The sequence below is a fragment of the Hydra viridissima genome, unplaced genomic scaffold (assembly GCF_058129835.1).
Source record: "Hydra viridissima isolate aposymbiotic clone 2 unplaced genomic scaffold, HvirCarnegie_v1 scaffold_6, whole genome shotgun sequence".
NCBI classification, from domain to species: Eukaryota; Metazoa; Cnidaria; class Hydrozoa; order Anthoathecata; family Hydridae; genus Hydra; species Hydra viridissima.
In genome coordinates this window covers 15448085-15466051 of record NW_028324305.1, presented here as the reverse complement: position 1 = coordinate 15466051, position 17967 = coordinate 15448085, and the positions used below count along the sequence as shown (strand labels likewise).

The following is a 17967-nucleotide window of genomic DNA, read 5'->3' as shown; positions in this document are numbered from 1 at the left end:
ATTTGTAAGTCATCTACAAGATCTATTTAAGACACGTTATAAAGACTGCGTTTACTATGCTTACTAACTTATCTCTTTATAACATTTATCTAATTTTCAAAATGGTATCTTTACAGTTCTGTATATTTTTAAAACGAGTCAGTAAATAGCCATAAACGAAGCTCAGTGGTAAAAAAAAAAAAAAAAAATTCTTTCTTCTTCTTATTAATCACTATACACAGTGTTATAAAATGGGTTCTAACCTTGACTTTCTGACCCGAGAAAACCCTTTTGTGGAATGATAGCCCACACTATGGGGATCACTTGGATATAAGTATTAAAATCAGATTACAACGTCCTGGCAAGTTATTGACAGGGCCGTACCGAACGACAAAGACGTGGGGGGGGGGGGGGGGTGAAAATGAAAAAAACAAATTTTACCGACGAGATTTTTTTTTTTTTTTTTTTTTTTTTAGAAGCCAAATTTCAGTTTTAACCGACATAAACCATAATTTTCGAGTTTTCCGTCAAAAACCGACAGAATATAGTACAAAATATAGGTTATTCCAATAAATATGAACTAGGGAAACAAAAAGACATATTCTGAGAGTTTATCGTGTATCTAAAATGAAAATTATGCTTTAAAATAAATATTCTAATACAAGAAAAAATCATTCTAAAATGGCTCTTTTCACAAGCAATGTTTACTATTAAATTCCACAAGGCAGCATCGCAACTTTTTACTGTATTCAGGATGATGGTTAGGTCGTTTGTACCTTTGCCAATGCACTTGAAAGTTGTGATGCATTGCCTCTGTTGCTTGTTCTGAGTAAAGTCTGAGAGCTTGGCCATGTTTGTCAATGAAATCTTTTACATGAAAAAATACAGCATGAACCTTGGGTGTCACAGAAACATTTTGCAGTGCCCCATAAGCCACTCTGAAAGCTTCAATTTTTTGTACATAACTTGGATCAAGAACGCATCCAAAACAGGCAGACACTCTTGCATTGAATTTTCGAAATACATCAACTAATGGTATTGCAGCATAGCATGAGTGTTTCTCGACAATAGATTGAAGAAGATCAATATTTTTTAGCAGCTTCCTGCACTCATTTCCTTAAAAATGCTCTCCATGATAAGGCTGTTGTTTAATGTGCAGTGAATCAGTCCAAAGAGTTCCTTGAGGGAAAACTTTTAGTAGGGCAGCAAAGAGATGATTGAAAACACCAATAAGGAGATGCAACTCCATTGGCGGTATGAAGTCCAAAACTAATGTGCCACCAGCAAGATCAAATACAGGAGAATGAACAACATTCATGTAATCACGAGCTCTTTTGATGTTTGATCCTGCTGCATTGAAAAGTGAGACATTCTGATCAAGAGATTGGAAAGTTCTTAATTTTCCTTGATTTAAAAGGTCCGTTGCACTTGACTCACACCAGGTGCAGGGGTGTGCACTTGAGTGTGCTTGGAGACCACAAATTATATTTGCCAGTTTTAGGTCACAGGACAAAACAAAATCTTGGTCTCTCATATTGATCAATTCGAAAATTTGAGACACATTTGAGTAGTTTTCTTGCAGGTCCTCAGAGACAGCAATAATAAGTTGCCGCTTAACTCCAGTGTCCTTGAAAAACTTGTTTGTGCAATTGAGTTTTGCTGGGGGAGTGTTAGGTTCACGATTTAATTCAATAATTCCAAGGCTTACTTTCAGGAATCCTCCCCCACCGTCAATTCCAACTTTCACAATATGATTGTTTGATGTGCTTCTCATAGAAATGAGTTCATTTTTAAGCTCTTTGAAGTCCTTGCAATGAATGACAGTCCTTCCACATCCAGCATGATCTTTAATCAATGAACTCGTGAAATGGTGAGAAAGCTGCTTACTAACTGCATCAAATTTTACAGCATAGTTTTTCTTCATGTTGTGAAGTTGACTGATTAATTGTAGCAGCTAGTCTCTTGATGCCATTGTTTGAAAGCCCTGTGTTTGCCTGAACCTGAACAAGTTCTTTTATACTAATTGATGGGTTTGGAGGAAATAGTTTTCTAGCTGATGAGGAACCTAAAATAAATGCAGATATTGTTTAATTTCGAAATTTCTAAAATATCTTTTCATGAAAGTTAAACTTTTACCTGGCATTATTGGAAGCATTCTTCCACCTTGTGGTTGACTCAATCGAACAGTGCCATGTGGAGAAGAATCCTTACTTGAAACAACAAGAGCAGCAACTCGTTCAGATGCAACAGGATCCTTGGTTGCAACAGCAACAAGGTTATTTCGCAAAGTGCCCTTTGTGCAATGATGAGGTAATCCTCTTCCAATAATTGAAAAACAGTCAGAGCATCGTTTTTGGACAGTTGAAGATGGAGTATTTTGTGCTGAGCTCTGCAAAAGCTGAGTTTTCTGTTGACCATTATTTCTCAGTTTTCCAACAGAACAAATCAAACAGTCACATTGTGTGTCTCTAGTTTGAGGTCGAATTTTTATAGTCTCAAAATTGTAAAGTGATGGGAGATTGATGTGTTCTCCAGAATCCTTTCTTCTTAAACAAGAACGACACTTTTCACAAATTCCAAGTGGAACTTTGTCATTACTAAAATCGATCCTCTCATTGAGTATTGTTTGGCATTTTTCTTTTAGGAAAGGTGTCAGTTCCCTCTGACATTTACTGAAGCAAAAAAAACAGACAGTTTTCCTGCAGTCTTGGTGGTTTTTTGCGGTATTCGGCATTTCTTTGTAAAATTAGATGTGCGCAGTTTTGCTCTCGTGAATAAAGTAAATAAATCAAGCCTTTTCCCGAAATTTTTATTTTCCCGAAATTTTCCCGAAATTCAAAAATTGGGTCTTATTTTCACAGTTAAAAATAATTTTTATGAAAAGTTAAACAGAAAAACAGAAGAATAAAAAAATATTATATTTGTTTGGTAATAAAGGAAGCTTATCTTCTTGATATCTTTTAATTTTTCAACTTTTTTTTATGTTTTCATAAAACATAATGCTCTTTATGCTACAGTATGTTTGTTTACTTGAATTTAAAATTATATCTTACTGTAAAAATGCAAAACAAGCTGTCATTTCGAATGTGTGTGTAATCAATAAATTCAGAAAATTTAAACATCAATAACTTGCAAGGACGTTGTAATCTGATTTTAATACTTATATCCAAGTGATCCCCATAGTGTGGGCTATCATTCCACAAAAGGGTTTTCTCGGGTCAGAAAGTCAAGGTTAGAACCCATTTTATAACACTGTGTATATTTGCTTTAAGTATGTTATTTTGTAAGTATTCTTTTGGCAAACTAAATTTTAAAAATCAAATAGGCAGCGGGTAGTATGCCAAAGATGGGTACAAATAAAGCCGATGACATTATTTCCTTGCCCCAATAAGTAAAAATGGAACAAAGCAAATTCTTGTGAATTGCTCAACACGAAAAGGTTTTTCAGCAAGGATATTATTGGGCTAAAACTGATTCAAATAAGTTTCATGATAAAAGAACAAAAGATAGCGATGCAACAGATGAAATGTCAAACAGTACAAATTATAATAAGGTTAACGACTTGGAAAATTCTTAGGGTGATGATTGAGACAACGATAAATATTTATCTGTTAATTGTGAAGAGATAATCAAGATCAGGAAGGGAAAACAAGGTTTTTATGTAAAACTTTCTTTTTTTGTAATAAAAACTTAACAATTATCTTGCATGGTTAGTTCTATATATTTACTGCTTTTTATTCATTTTAAAATAAACATTTTAAAATAAAATTTCTAATACTTCACAACAGCTTCGGTTCTTTTATTGAACCTCTAAAATTAAAAACAGGTTTGAACCACTGTTATTTGTAATAATTTTCTTTGTACAACAAGTTTTAAAAGACCCAAAAGGGGGCAAGAGAGAGTTAATTTACCTCAGTGCGAATTTACCCTAACTTAATACTCTAAACTGTAAAAAGCAAGTGTCTCATCTATCATTTTAAGAATAGTCATCAAACTCATAAACACTCAAAGATTGTTCAAAAAATTTTGTTCAGAATCTGTTGGCTTTCATATGACATAATAAAAAGTACACTCGCAAAGCTATGTTGCTTCTTGTTCACTTTTAAAACGTCATTCTTTTTAAGAGACTGCAAGATAACAATTTTCATTGTTTATGAGTACTTTTTAATAATGCTTCGTCTATTCCTACTCAGAGGCTTTTTAATCAAAATATTATTTCGGGAATTACTTATATTATCTTGGTATTAACATAAATTAATACCACGTATTGTTTTAGTATTCGTAAAAGCGAATCAGACAGATGAGGTTGTGGTGCGGCCGTGTGCAAAAGATATCAAAATCTGAAAAACATAGTGAAATCGATTTAAAAAAAGAAAAATTCACATCTAAATTACCAGATAATTATAAAGTCATTTCAAAGAAAAGATGACTTCGTGGCTAGTTTTATTCGTTTTTTCTTGTATATTTCAAGTCGAAAGCTTTAATAACTCATCAAGAAATGATGCTTTAGAAGGAATAACACAGCATTTGGGTTTAAAAAGTTTTGAATTTTTGTCTCAAAACGATATCAATACCGTTATGAGTGAACTTCACTTTAGAAAATGCAGTCAAAATGAATCATCTGACTCTTGTAAAATGGTAAGATGATTTTAAACTTACTCGTTTTTATTTTTAGAAAAACTACAAAAAACGAACTGTTACTGTAGTTCTTACACTTTCATCAAATAATTTTATTTTATAGTGCTTTACATCTGATCATCTAATGACACTATGTAAAATGAAGTCACAAGAAAATTATACTTCTCAAGATTCCCTTGTGTTAATGAGCGGTATTGTATATTTATTAACTGTCGATGAAGTTAGTGTCGAGTGCAAAAAATTCGGTTCCGTTTTAAATATATCTTCCGTTCATAACGAGTTAATTAGTAAATACGGTTCCCCTAATATAACCAGAAGAAGTTTGGATAAAATCCTAAGTGACATTAATATAACGTTGGGAAGTTATCTGAATAGCAGCGAAGTAATTATTCTTTTAAAAATCATATATGCACAGAAAGCTGTCTATTTATTTTCGAAGCGCTTTTTCCACAGTAAAGTCTAAAAAATTCACTATCGTTTAAGTGTTTGGTTGTTTGTTTCTGTGTGTCACAGTTTCTACTGGACCCTAATTTAATAAAAATTTAAGACATGTTTCTTGACTCAGATGTTTCCCAAAAGTTCCTTTGTTTTTTGTTTGTTTGCTGGAAAATCTAGTATGAATTACTTTCAATCATTTCTTTAAACGTTTTCTTAACATTTATAAGTGCACAATTTGTATGTATGTGTGTGTGTATGTATGTATGTATGTATGTATGTATGTATGTATGTATGTATGTATGTATGTATGTATGTATGTATGTATGTATGTATGTATGTATGTATGTATGTATGTATGTATGTATGTATGTATGTATGTATGTATGTATGTATGTATGTATGTATGTATGTATGTATGTATGTATGTATGTGTGATTTTTATTCAGTGTTTCAAATCAGAAGATGTTATAAATGCTGCTAGTGTATCATTGGACAATATTAATGAAAAAGAATTTGAGTTTGTCAGTTCTTTTATTGTTCTTAATTTGTTAAATGGGCTATGCATCTCATCTACCAGCAACATACAAGATACTTTACTACCACCTAGTTATTTCTTTATTGACGACATTTTTTACAAATATGGAAATGAAAGCCAAATGTCACCCAAAAGCTTTGAAGCTCTTTTAAAGAAGTTAAATATAGGCATTGGTGTATTAGCTTCAACATATGGCCTTACTCGGAGAAAAAAAAGATCAGCAGAGCAAGTATTGCAACGGAAAAAAAGAAATGCTGAACTGTCTTTTGATAAGGTAGTAACTTTTGTATTTAAAATTTAAAAACCATATTTAAATTGATGTGAAGATTTAATATACTTGTTGTATGGATATCTTTAACTATGTTATTCAATTTTTAAGTATATCTTTAAAATAAATATAAAAGTATCAAAAATCAATTTAACTTCATTTCAAAAATTTAATATTTTATAATAAACAGTTTGCCATCTATCTGGCATTGTAAAATGCACTAGGTAATCAAATTTTACTTTTTGCCATTTGTAGCAAAAAACTTTAAAAGGTGTTATGACAATTTAAAAGGCTCTTTGCATGCAATCAGGTTACCTAAGATAATTGCCATTCAGATTATCACATGAGTTTTAAAAGAGTTTCAATGAATATTACAAAAGCAAAATGAAAGGTAAAAACAATTGAAGAATAAGTTTTTGTAATAACAAATTCAAAATGTAATATTTACACCAGTACATACAGTTTTAATCAATATTTTGTACATATTGGGCTTATTATGCAATTTGGCTTTTTGGCCATGGCATTATGTATATGAATATGTGTGTGTGTTGCACACCTAGTTCAATAGGGTCGTAAGTGTAAAAAAGTAAAATTATGGAAAACAAAGAAAAAGCTAGTTAAAAAAATACTTGAAATATATATATATATTTATAAGATTGTATGGTTTTTTACACTAGTGCTATGCTACTGAGGATATTCTTTCGGTTTTCAATGTTTTTGAAAGCATTGAAAAAGATAAATTTCAAGTTATTTGTCCTGCGTTAGTCCAGCAGATTGAAAGTGGATACTGTGTATCAACCCAAAGCGTAGCAACTGAAGGCGAAAGTAGTGTCAACTGGAAACGTATGTAAAGTTTTTCCAGAAATTCATTTTTATTGTTTGTTGTTTGGTTTAATCTTCAACTGAATTATTAGTGGTGTAAAATTGAACTAGGTGTTTTGAGTGGCTTAAATTAAAATACCCTTATCAAGGTGGCTTGATAATGGTATTTAAAATTTTTAGCATATTTAGTAAATAGAAAATTAGAGAAAGAAGTATATTTGTAAATCAATGAAAAAAAAAATCGATTGTTACAACTACTAATGCTATTAATGGTCTTGAATATGAAAATGAATATTTTTTTCTACTACACAACAGAAAGAATTTTATGAAATATGTTTAACTGGTTTTGTAATTGTTTCGAAATGGATTTTGTAATTGTTTTCAAACTGTTTTAACTTTGAATGGGTTTTTTTTCAATAGCAAGTTTCATTTTTCTAAAATGTTTTTAGCATGGGTTGCGACAATGGTTGCCATTTTTGTGACCAATTTGTGTTCTATTATTGGTTTGATTGCCTCTCCAATGAATAAAAGGAATTGGTTCCCTTTGGTTGTTTTATTTATTATCAGCATGGGTGTTGGAGTATTAGTTGGTGATGGAGTTCTGCATCTGTTACCTGATGCAAGTAGTTACCTTGACCTAATTTAAACAAAAAATAGTTTATTTCAGCATTTGCAATTATGCTTTACATTCTTACATTCCACATATAAAAAACTGTATAAAAGTTGAATATTGTCATATTTTAGGCATTAGACATACATGATCATGCTGAAAGTGACACTTCAAACATCATCTTTTCTCCAGACAGCTCCTTATGGAAATGTTGCCTCATTTTGGCTGGAATCTATGTATTCTTTGCATTTGAAGTAATAATGCATGCATTTGGTACAGGTCATTCCCACTCTCATGGTGGGAGTTCTTCAATCCAAGTTGATAACAATCATAACTCTCAAAAGAATGTTGTTAGAAATGAAGAATGTGAAAAGCCTGCGTCAGATATTGTAAGTTATTTGCTTTGATAGATGCTTCAATATAAAACTACATTTTGTATTTTATTAAATATATAGTTTTTTCATTTTTGTATGCTAATAAAGTAGCACTCAAAAATTAAATAACATACCAAATATGTAAGCGATTGTTTTTTGAACAGGCGTTCATTTTAATTTGTTTCAATTTATTTAAAAAAAAAAAAAAAATTATAATTCACATTACGTGTTTTTGATAGTTGTCATGGTGATATCTGTAATGATGGGTTAATAATGCAAAATTTGGTCTTTTGTTATTCAAAAATCATGATTTGAATTTTGTATGAAAAATCAGTTTCTCCATCATACCCCTAGTGGTTATAAAATATTTTAACTGTTTACAAATGATAAATTACTATTTATATATTATAAATACTTATAATTACTTAATAATTTATAATATAACTACTTATATGTAAGAAAAGAACTAAGTTTGTGTGTTTATTTCATTTTGAAATAGTTTTGTTCGATAAATTCTTTTTTAAGAAGGGGTGGTTCATCTTTCCCACTTGTCCTTTTACTTTAAATACATGCATTACTTTGATTGAAGTTTTATATGCCCAAACTATAAGATGTTTGAATTACATAAATATTGAATAGCAACATAGAAGTAGTTTATTATTATAATTACTTAAATGTAATCTCTATTAGAGATTTATTTTACTTGAATCTTTACTAGAGCTGTGATATTGAAATGACAGCAGAAGGAAAGATATCTGTAAGTTTTTTGTTAAAGTATCAGGATTTAAAATAAAGGATTAAGCTTAATACATGTCTATTGTTGCCTACCATGTTATCATTCTATCCCTCATTTTTCATCAGATTGTTATGCAAGTTTTGACTTGAACATGTTTGAACATGAACATTTTTTAAGTGTAAGATGTTTTCTGCAATTTTTTAGAATCAGCTATCTACTAATACCAATGAAGTGAATGTGGCCATTAAAGGAATAAACAGCAGTTTTAAAATTTCGAAAAAATCCATACCAATTAGAGAATTTAAGTCTGTAGTATGGATGATATTTGTTGGTGATGGTATACATAATTTTATGGATGGAGTGGCATTGGGAGCAGCATTTTCAGATCCTGCTGGCATTAATGGAGGTATCAGTACATCAATTGCAATTATGTTGCATGAGTTACCCCATGAGTTAAGTAAGTTTGAGATGTTGTTATACTGTTTTATGGATTCTGATATGTATATACTCTTTTGGATTCTGAGAACTTGAACAAAATTTCATTTGTTTTTTTCCTTTAGGTGACTTTGCCATTCTGATAACAGCTGGATTGTCAATAAAACAAGCTCTTATAATGAATTTTGTTTCTTCTATCACTGCATTTGCTGGTGGATGCTTGGGTGTTTCACTTGGAACTGAATGGAATGCATCTCCTTGGATTTTTTCTGTTACTGCTGGTTTGTTTCTGTATGTTGCTCTGGTAGATATGGTAAATCTTTTTTTTTCTTCAGTGATACCATTTTTCCTTCAGTGATAATGTTTTGTCTTTTTTTGTGGTCTTCATCTTTCGTCATGGTTTTTAAAACATTTGCATACATTTGAAAAGTATTGAATAGAGTAAATTATAATATTCATGTTTTAACTGCATGATACCTGCTTGTTTTAAAACAAGCAAGGTTACTACACTTTAAGAATAAGGAGATTTTTAATGGAAAAAAATCTTCAAAAAACATTTTTGTTCAATCTTCAGAATTGTTTTCTTTCAAAATCTTGATGAACATCAATGTTTCATAATACAAAATATTTTATCACTTTCATTATTAAACTATGTCAAATAGTGTTTTAAGAAGTCACTGATTCCCTCTTTTAAAACAAGCAAGATTATAACAAATTGAGAATGAGAAGAATATTAAGTCATCTTTCTTTTTGTTAACGAAAAAAAAATCTTCAATAAACATTTCTGTTAAATCTTTAAAACTAATTTTTTTTTAAAAAAAATCTTAATAAAAGATCAATATTTCGAAATGCGATAATCACTTTGTCATAATATCAAATGTTTTAAGAAGTCACTGATGTTAGGCTGCTATATTTACAACACGTGTTTTATACATAGCACGTGCTCTACTAAGCGAGTTTTTGTCACGTGGTTAGGTTTCTCAAGAAGATTGAATTATTTTGTAGGTAATAAATTTTTTTTTTTTTGGTTTTATTTTTGTATAGCTACCTCAAGTACTTCAAAACGATTTGATGAAAACAAGACCATGCTCTGCAACGATTCTTGGTCTACTTGGTATGCTTCTAGGATTTGGCTTCATGTTTTGTTTGGCCGCATTCGAAGAAAATATCATAGAGAGTGTTTAACAAAGCGACACAACAAGCACTATTAGTTAATTTATTACCTTTTCTGATCTGTTTTGTAATTTCCAAAAAATAATACAAATTCCGCCACAGTTTTATATTTTTAAAAGCACAAAAAAAGGGTAAAGAATGGAATATTTAATACCTATTTAATAATCAATATTTAATACCTAATTCTTGGTATTAACGAATATTTTGCTTCCAAAACTTTGTAGATTTTAAGAATTAATTTAAAACTTTTTATTAAATGACAAAAAGATTAAATATCTTGTAAAAGATTAATATCTTAATATTATTGAAAACCTTCATCCTTTTCGTGACAAGCACGAAGGCTTTCCATTATGACAACTCTGTTCTGATAACAGAATTATTTTCTTCGCAAAGTAGAAAACGCGGTAGAAAATTCCGCGCATGCGTATGACTAACTTGTTACAGCGCATGCGTATGACTAACTTGAAAGATGTGTTTTGTGCAACTTAAAAATCCCTTGACATCCATTTGTTTTTTATGTTGATGAAACTCTCATTTAAAGATTCTTTTCAGTACGGGTGAAATATGTTTGACCGATGAAAAACATCTTTTGCCGTTGCTGGAAGGAACAGTCTTAATCATGAACATTTCTTAGAGACATTAGCATTAGATACCTTTTTAGATGAACCTGATTCCAAGTTTTGTTCGACTGGCATTTCGAACAAGTTCGAAATGCCAGTCGAACAAAACCTGTAGGCATTGCTTCAGATTTGGAGATTACGCAAAATGTAGCATCGTTAGTCAATCTGAATGCAGCTAAGAGTAACAGATATCATCAAATTAGAGATTCATGGATTAAAATATAATAAAGATTGTGAAATGACGAACATCGTTATTGAAACACATAATCTTTAGTGCGTAAGAGATTTTGAGGAATTTCTAGGTCTACAATCGGGGCAGCACTAAAAGGATATTTGGTTTTTCGACTGTGTACAGACGCAGCATTACACGACACATGTATAGCATTACACGACTGTAACAATTTTCTGGAAAGAATAGTGTCAACAACCAAATTCTTCTCATATCGTGGATTTGCTCTTCGAGGTAAAACAGAACTCCTCAACTTTAATATCATAAATTATTTTAATTATCAGGATTTATGAGATGACTTCATAATAAGTTATGAACGCTACTGGTTCCCTATTTTTTAATGATTGTTTTAAACTTACTTTTCTTAGTATCCTGCGATTTAAATTTAAACTTTTTCTAAAAATATTTTCTGATAAATCCATGTCCTTATTTTTCTTAATATCATTAAAGCATAAGGAAAAAACGTTTGCATATTTTTTTTTTTTAAAAAAAAAAATTTCTTTTTTCATAAAAATTTGAAGGAGTTAAAACATTTATTTTAAACATTTTTTACCAAGTCAAAATTTTGTATTGAAAATGATGACTAATGTTAATTAAATTAATGTACAATAAACGGAAAAAAAAGTTTAAAAAATCCTCTGTTGAGAGCAGGTGTTATGTCCCCTTGAGCGTTACAGCAATTTTTATGAAGTTTGCATCATTCATAAAAAAATTACCAATATTGAATTATATTATATTGAATAAATTGTGAAGTTTCCTGTCGCATAACTGAGTATAAAATAGATTTTGATTTTTTAGTCGGATTTCTTGCGGAATTTTTAATCAAAGGTGCTGAGTTTAAAGAAGCTGCCGAAAAGTTAAGTTTTAATTATGCTAACTAATTATGACTAATTATGCTGACGGCGTTATCTCGGGATTCACTAGAAAATAGAATGAAATACGCATTTTCAAAAGTGATGCAACATAAAAAGCTTTTAGGTCTCTCGCATATTTTTACAGCCAATGAAGACAATGTCTTGGTTAAACTAGAAATCCAAGATCAGATTCTGAAATATTTGTGTATTTTCATTATTTTTAGTGCTAACTTCAACTGGTGTTTTTTTTTTATCGAAGAGTATGAAATTTTTGTGTTGTTTAACTGGATTGCCTGCAAAATACTTCCACATTCTTTCTTTCATCGTATGGCTCCATCTTTCTACTACACTTGACTTTTCTTCATTTTATGTTGAGTACAGTTCAACTAGACTTTGAACATCTTTATTAAAAAGCTCTTTACCTTTATCAACCCAAATTTTATTTGGTTTTTGTGAATTGAAGAGCTTTTTAAAGGCTTTTGCGCTTGTCTTGCCTGTTTTGCTTTTGGTGGAATTAACCAGCCGTGTTTAGAGAAAAAATCAGTAACTTTGAACAGGTATTTTATACCTTTTTTAAATGTGAAGGATGCCTGGATGTCAATTAGATCAGAAGCAAATAGGGGAGAACCTTAATGAATGGAACGATTATTGAATGGGACAAACTCAGATTCTTATACAAGCATCGATGTAAGGATATTCAAATTCCTATATTAAAGAGTGATAGAAACAAGAACTCAATTGACCGACTCATCCATCCTATTGCTCTATGACCGTAATGACAATTGTTGTTATTATGTTTTCGAACGTAAAAAGTAATTTTTAAAAACGTTTTTTTTCTGATTTTGCAGCAATTTTTGAAGTTATGGAAAATAAAATTCCATGCTTAAATAGATAGCAATCTCTAGTACTACAGTGAGTAAAACATTCAAGCTTCATTAATGGTGTTTTTGGTGTGACTAATCATTTTTGGATAAAGTGATGCGCATATTGAATGGGACAAAGTACTACCTATTGAATGAATTTAATAAAGTATTATTTACAGCTCAGCAGAGGGATGCTGCAGTTCCTTACTTTTATCCCCATCGGTAATGGGTATTATTTACAAACTTTTATACTGCAATATTTTACTTAAATAAAAATAACTAAATATAATATTCTAAAATGAGAAAGTTCTACTTTGATTGAAATTTATTTAGAGCTAAAATGTTTAAAGTTAAAAATATTTTTTGTGTGGTCTGTATGTATGTATCTATATATTTAACTACATTTACAATTAATAAACTAATTTGAAAAATGATTGAACTAAATACGTTTATTTTTAATTCTTTTATGTTTGTCCCATTCAATGAGACATACTTTATGAAATGACAAATGTCATGCTCCAATAAAACTCTCTTTTTACCAAATTTTTAGCCAAATGCAAATCCAATTTTTTTGTTTTGATATATCATTGAGTAAGAGTCAGTGGTTAACAAACATATTTAAATATATATATTAAACAATTTTATCTACGTTTAAAAAGCATTTTGCAAAAACTGTCCCATTCATTGAGGTTTTCCCCTACTTAATCTACACAGTTTACAATACTCTTTTTCCAACAAGTTTTCTTTTCACTGTGTTTCATCTGCTAATGGTGTAGCATCAAAAGGTTTTTTATTAAAAATTTTTTTTATCGATAATTTCAAACATTTTCAGAATTTCAAATTTTGTTTGAATAATCTTTTTAACAATAGATTTAGCTAATTTTAGCTAATATCACACAATACACTTTATGTACGAGTTTTATTAAATTTTTAAATCGTCTTCTTCAATCTCGTATGTCCATATGCTATTTTATGCATTTTATCATCTAATGTTATATGTTTGTCATTTTTAGAACTCAATGTCAACTTGTTTACTTCCTCTGTTTGTACTACATTCTTACGACTACCAATAGAATTCCTCTGTTTGTACCACATGCTTACGACTACCAATAGATCTAATTATAATATTGATTGTTAAACAAACGATTTTGATACGGTGTATTTTTATTTCAAAAGTGAGACTGTTTTTTAAAGATTAACATTTTGGCTTTTTATCAGGTTTTTTTTTTTTTACAGATTAACATTTCTTTTTTTCTTTTCCATAAAAACTATTGAACCAGGTTGAAATTGAGTGCTCATCGCATCAAAGAGCAGACTTACATATTCGCCAGTCTCTTTAAAAATTGCCACAAATCCAGCATGTAAATACTCAATAAAGAATAATTTGAGTGGAAATAATTTACATCAATTAAAAACATTTTCTAATATATAAACTCTAGATTTCGAAAAATACACCTTTTTTAATGATTCAACCTTTTTCTTCATGTTTGAACCATTAACCTTTTTGTTGCTTCCGGTTTTAATGCCACCAGGATAATGAGACATAATTTCACTCGAGTCAAATAAAAGTTCAACATCTCCAGCTATATCTTTGTACAACTCTTCAGCCTCTATCTCATAGATCAAACTACCAGTGTAAATTAGTTCTGCTTATTCTCCATATTCATTCTTAATTGTAATTATAATGGGAATCATACATTAGTGTCTAACACTAATCAAAAGTACAAAAGCCTAGGTATATTAAGTTGCTAAATACTAATATCTTCTTATTCATATATATAGTTACTAGATTTCCACCAATTCAATGAAAGTTTTTAAAGTTTGGTTTGACAGGTAGTATTCTTACTTTAAACTCATCATTAACAAATAAAAAGGACGGCGGGGTGTTTTACTAACCCAAAAGGGTTTACTTTTACATGCTGCAGACAAAAATTGTTTCTATTTGATCTGCAACATTAGAACATCTTTTTGTTTCGTATAATGAAGTATTAAGAGCAAAAATCTTTTGTTTTACTAATAAATTAACAACAATATTTGACAATTTAAAATTTTGTCACGTTAATGACGGCTGAGGTAGTTTTATACCCCCAATCAAATTTCCTCATTTTTAGTTAGCTTAGCAATATGTAAGCTATAAATGACATGAATTTAAGTATATGTTAATAAAAATATTGTTTTTAATGTCAAAAATATTACATCACTGACAAAAAATAATACCTTTTTATAGCATTTATAATTTTGTTGCAAAATTTTTATTAAAAAATAAAATATACAATTTTTTTAAATTATATATTATAACTAGTTGACCAAAAAAAAATCCTGCTTGAAGGTAATAATATTCTTTTTGGTTTAAATAAAATATCTTCAAATGATGACTCAAGTGATGACTCAAAAAATGAAGATGATATTACTTCTGATGATTATGAAAAATATGAAAAGCAATAAAGTGATCATGATAATCAAACTTTAGATCAAAAGGAATGTGGGATGTTGGATAGGGTAAAAAAGTAGCTCTCGAACTAACTGATCATTTAAATGGAAGTGGCAGACATATAACAGCAGACAACTTTTTCACTATTATTCATCTTGCTCGTGGAGGTGTTGACACATTATACCAGGTTGGCAGATGCTATTCGAGTTGTCGAGAGAACAATCGATGGCCACTTAAGATGTTTTGTAATAGTTTGGAAATTGCAGCATACAACGCTTTAATTTTTTTTTTTTTTTTTTGTCAATTCAACCAAATTATATAAATGGATCTTCACATAAAAGAAGAAAACTTTTAAAAGAATTAGCTAAAAGTCTTCTTTCAAAAATAGTTGCAAATAACCATCTTCGCCACCTACAGTAACCAGGTCGATCCATAGAAGGACAGCAGATTAAAAGATGTTATATGTGTCCTCGCGTAAATGACAGAAAAACTCCTCTGAAATGTGTTTCATGCAATCATTCAATGTTCAAGGCTCATAGCAAGATTAAAGTTAACAGTTATCTTGTTTAGGAGAAAAATTTTTTAATGTTTCTTTTTTTTTTTTTTTTTTTTTTTTTAAAATATATATTCTTTTAAACTTATAGAAAAAGGGTTGTTGATGTTAAATAAACAATTAACTTTAACAAAAAATGCAAAGATGTTTGCAAAAAGTTAGTTTTGTGTTGTGGTAGTTTAATAACCCAGTCGTCCTTAACTTAAGATCCCCCCCCTCCGTCCTTTAAAGGTTAACTAATCTAATATCTACTCTGTCTCGTATGTTCTCCATCATAGAATAATATTGATATATAAGTTCAATATTATCTCCATTATAGAATAGTAGTGTTTTTCCAAAAACACTTTTATTCATGAGCTTGAAAAAATCTTTTTCAATATCTTTTTTAGCTTTCACTTTTAAATCAGCATTCAAACCAATATATTTCTTAAGCCGACGACTTAATGTAAACTTTATGCCCAATGTATTTTTTTTAATAAGCGTTACATATTGTTTTAACTTAACATGATTAACAGTTAGTTTTATCGAATAAATTAGGTACAGTTTATCGAATAAATTAGGTACAGTTTATCGCATAAATTAGGTACAGTTTATCGCATAAATTAGGTCTTAGTTTTTCAATCTCATCCTTTTTAATCTCTCAGGTGCCAATCGATAATCGCTATGTAAATCATGCAGCTCTTTTGGATATTTCAAGTCTACTTCTAAAATACAAGTATATTGTCATCATAACTAAAGTTCATCTTTTGCCACCCATTTAATTCATTGAGTAGGCAAAGGCTTACACATTCTCCATGAATAAAAACCATTTGCATCAACATGTTACAATCTTCGATTGTTTTAGGTTATTAGATTTATCTCCAATCCATTTATTATTAGATTTTGTGAATCTTTTTGAAGTTACAGATATTTTACACATAATATCTTTTTCAATCATAATTAGCATGTTAGAACCAGTAGACAGAACTAGTTTAACATTATTTAAATAGCAGCATCCCGCAATAGTCCAGGAGCAGTGATCCAGTAATGTAATATCATGCAGGGTCAAGATTATATGCTTTACTTACACATCTCTAAAGTTCTCAAAACATCAGCTAAGGGTAAAAAATCTAGTTGATTGTGAAGGATATTCTATATAAGTTTTCATACTAAACTCTATTCAACCCGCGTGTGTGCGCGTGTTCTTTGTCTTTATCACTATAGTGATCACAATTTAGTCTTAGGTAAAATGCTTCTTTTGAATCCACTACTTTCAATTTTTCAATTGTAGCTCTGTTTTCATATGGATACCTTTTTGTAAAAGTAGATCTAGGTACATATTGATCATCAGCTGTTACAGTGTAATTAACAGTTTTTCTAGAATCGACGATATCATCAAAACATTTTATGTAATAAGAGAAACTAGAGAGCACATGCTTTTTTAATACTGCAATAATAATTTATTTCTGGATTTACCTAGCACATATCAATGGGTTTAATGATTAATTCGAAATCATCAATAAAAGGTATTCTAATTATCTTCTTAAAGTTTTCAAAAAATGGCATTGTTCCTAATTTTTGTATTTTTGCGTTTAACAAGTTCAATTTTTGTTTAAAAGCTTTTTACGTTTTTCTAATTAAATTTGTGAATCGAGTAGGTTTAAGTAGCCAACTCACAAAATCTGTTAAGAATTTCTGTTTGATGCGTATGATGATAAAAACTTTCTCAAATCAGTAATTAGGCATTAGTGCATTTTGTTTACCTCTGAGATAAGCGATTAAAACATAGTTGTTGAGCATACGAGGCCGCTTCATTATCAGGCTTCATTATTTACTTTAAGTGGGTTTACAATTTTTTTCATAACCACATATATTGATTGATATATATATATGGACATTTTTTTTATCAAACTTGTCTATAGATTTAATATTTAAAGAATATCAGGGGTTTGAGATTTTGTATGAATTCGTTCATTATTATGATCTTAAGGATATTTTGCTCTCAATACAGGCCAAAGAAACCATTTCTCATCCTTATTTTACATATTGCTTATTGCCTTTTTACAAACTAGCTTTTTAGGAAGTGGTATGTATGAGCTAATATTTAATGGTTCGTATTCAACAGTGTGAATTTTAAGAGATAATAATGAATTTAACGACCAACCATGACCATTTCTATTAAAGTTTGAAAATCTCTCAAAATAACGATCAGTCATAGCATCATATATAGTTTTCTGATCTGAATTGAGATTGGTTAGAGGCGAGCAGTCCAACTTGGAGTGTTTGTTCTAGTCTAAGAATAGTGCTATTGAATTGAAGCACATCCATTGCATGTAAAGTAGTAGAGTGGCGTGTTGTCATCTTCCGCTCATCTCTATTTGAATTTGATGCAGCAATTGAAATATCTATCAATTTAATTAACTCAGCCTT

The 17967-nt window shown here is 29.9% G+C and overlaps 1 protein-coding gene and 1 pseudogene across 3 annotated transcripts; one reads left to right on the top strand and one right to left on the bottom strand.

Annotated features, from left to right (window-relative positions):
- Positions 1-583: 583 nt before the first annotated feature.
- LOC145186411 (uncharacterized) lies at positions 584-2744 on the bottom strand (annotated as a pseudogene). Its single transcript, XR_016453607.1, has 2 exons — positions 2116-2744; positions 584-2044 (listed from the first exon to the last, which is right to left on the bottom strand). The product of XR_016453607.1 is annotated as an uncharacterized LOC145186411 (transcript).
- A 1518-nt stretch (positions 2745-4262) lies between these two features.
- Positions 4263-10113, top strand: LOC145190099 (zinc transporter ZIP10-like). 2 transcript variants are annotated; one of them, XM_090090110.1, is made up of 10 exons: positions 4263-4617; positions 4721-4999; positions 5502-5864; positions 6536-6701; positions 7130-7299; positions 7425-7679; positions 8383-8421; positions 8605-8857; positions 8961-9148; positions 9880-10113. In XM_090090110.1, the coding sequence occupies exons 1-10, from the start codon at positions 4405-4407 to the stop codon at positions 10018-10020; spliced, it is 2067 nt and encodes a 688-aa protein (XP_089946236.1). In that variant the 5' UTR covers positions 4263-4404; the 3' UTR covers positions 10021-10113. The 2 variants fall into 2 exon arrangements, with proteins under 2 accessions (XP_089946236.1, XP_089946237.1); XM_090090111.1 differs by lacking the exon at positions 4263-4617 and having other exon boundaries at positions 4900-5231.
- The last annotated feature ends 7854 nt before the right edge of the window (positions 10114-17967 follow it).

Coding starts and splice junctions, on each gene's coding strand:
- LOC145190099 (XM_090090110.1), top strand. CDS start 4,405: ATGACTTCGTGGCTAGTTTTATTCGTTTTTTCTTGTATATTTCAAGTC. Junction 5,000..5,501: donor GTTATCTGAATAGCAGCGAA/GTAATTATTCTT, acceptor ATTTTTATTCAG/TGTTTCAAATCAGAAGATGT. Junction 6,702..7,129: donor AAGTAGTGTCAACTGGAAAC/GTATGTAAAGTT, acceptor AAATGTTTTTAG/CATGGGTTGCGACAATGGTT.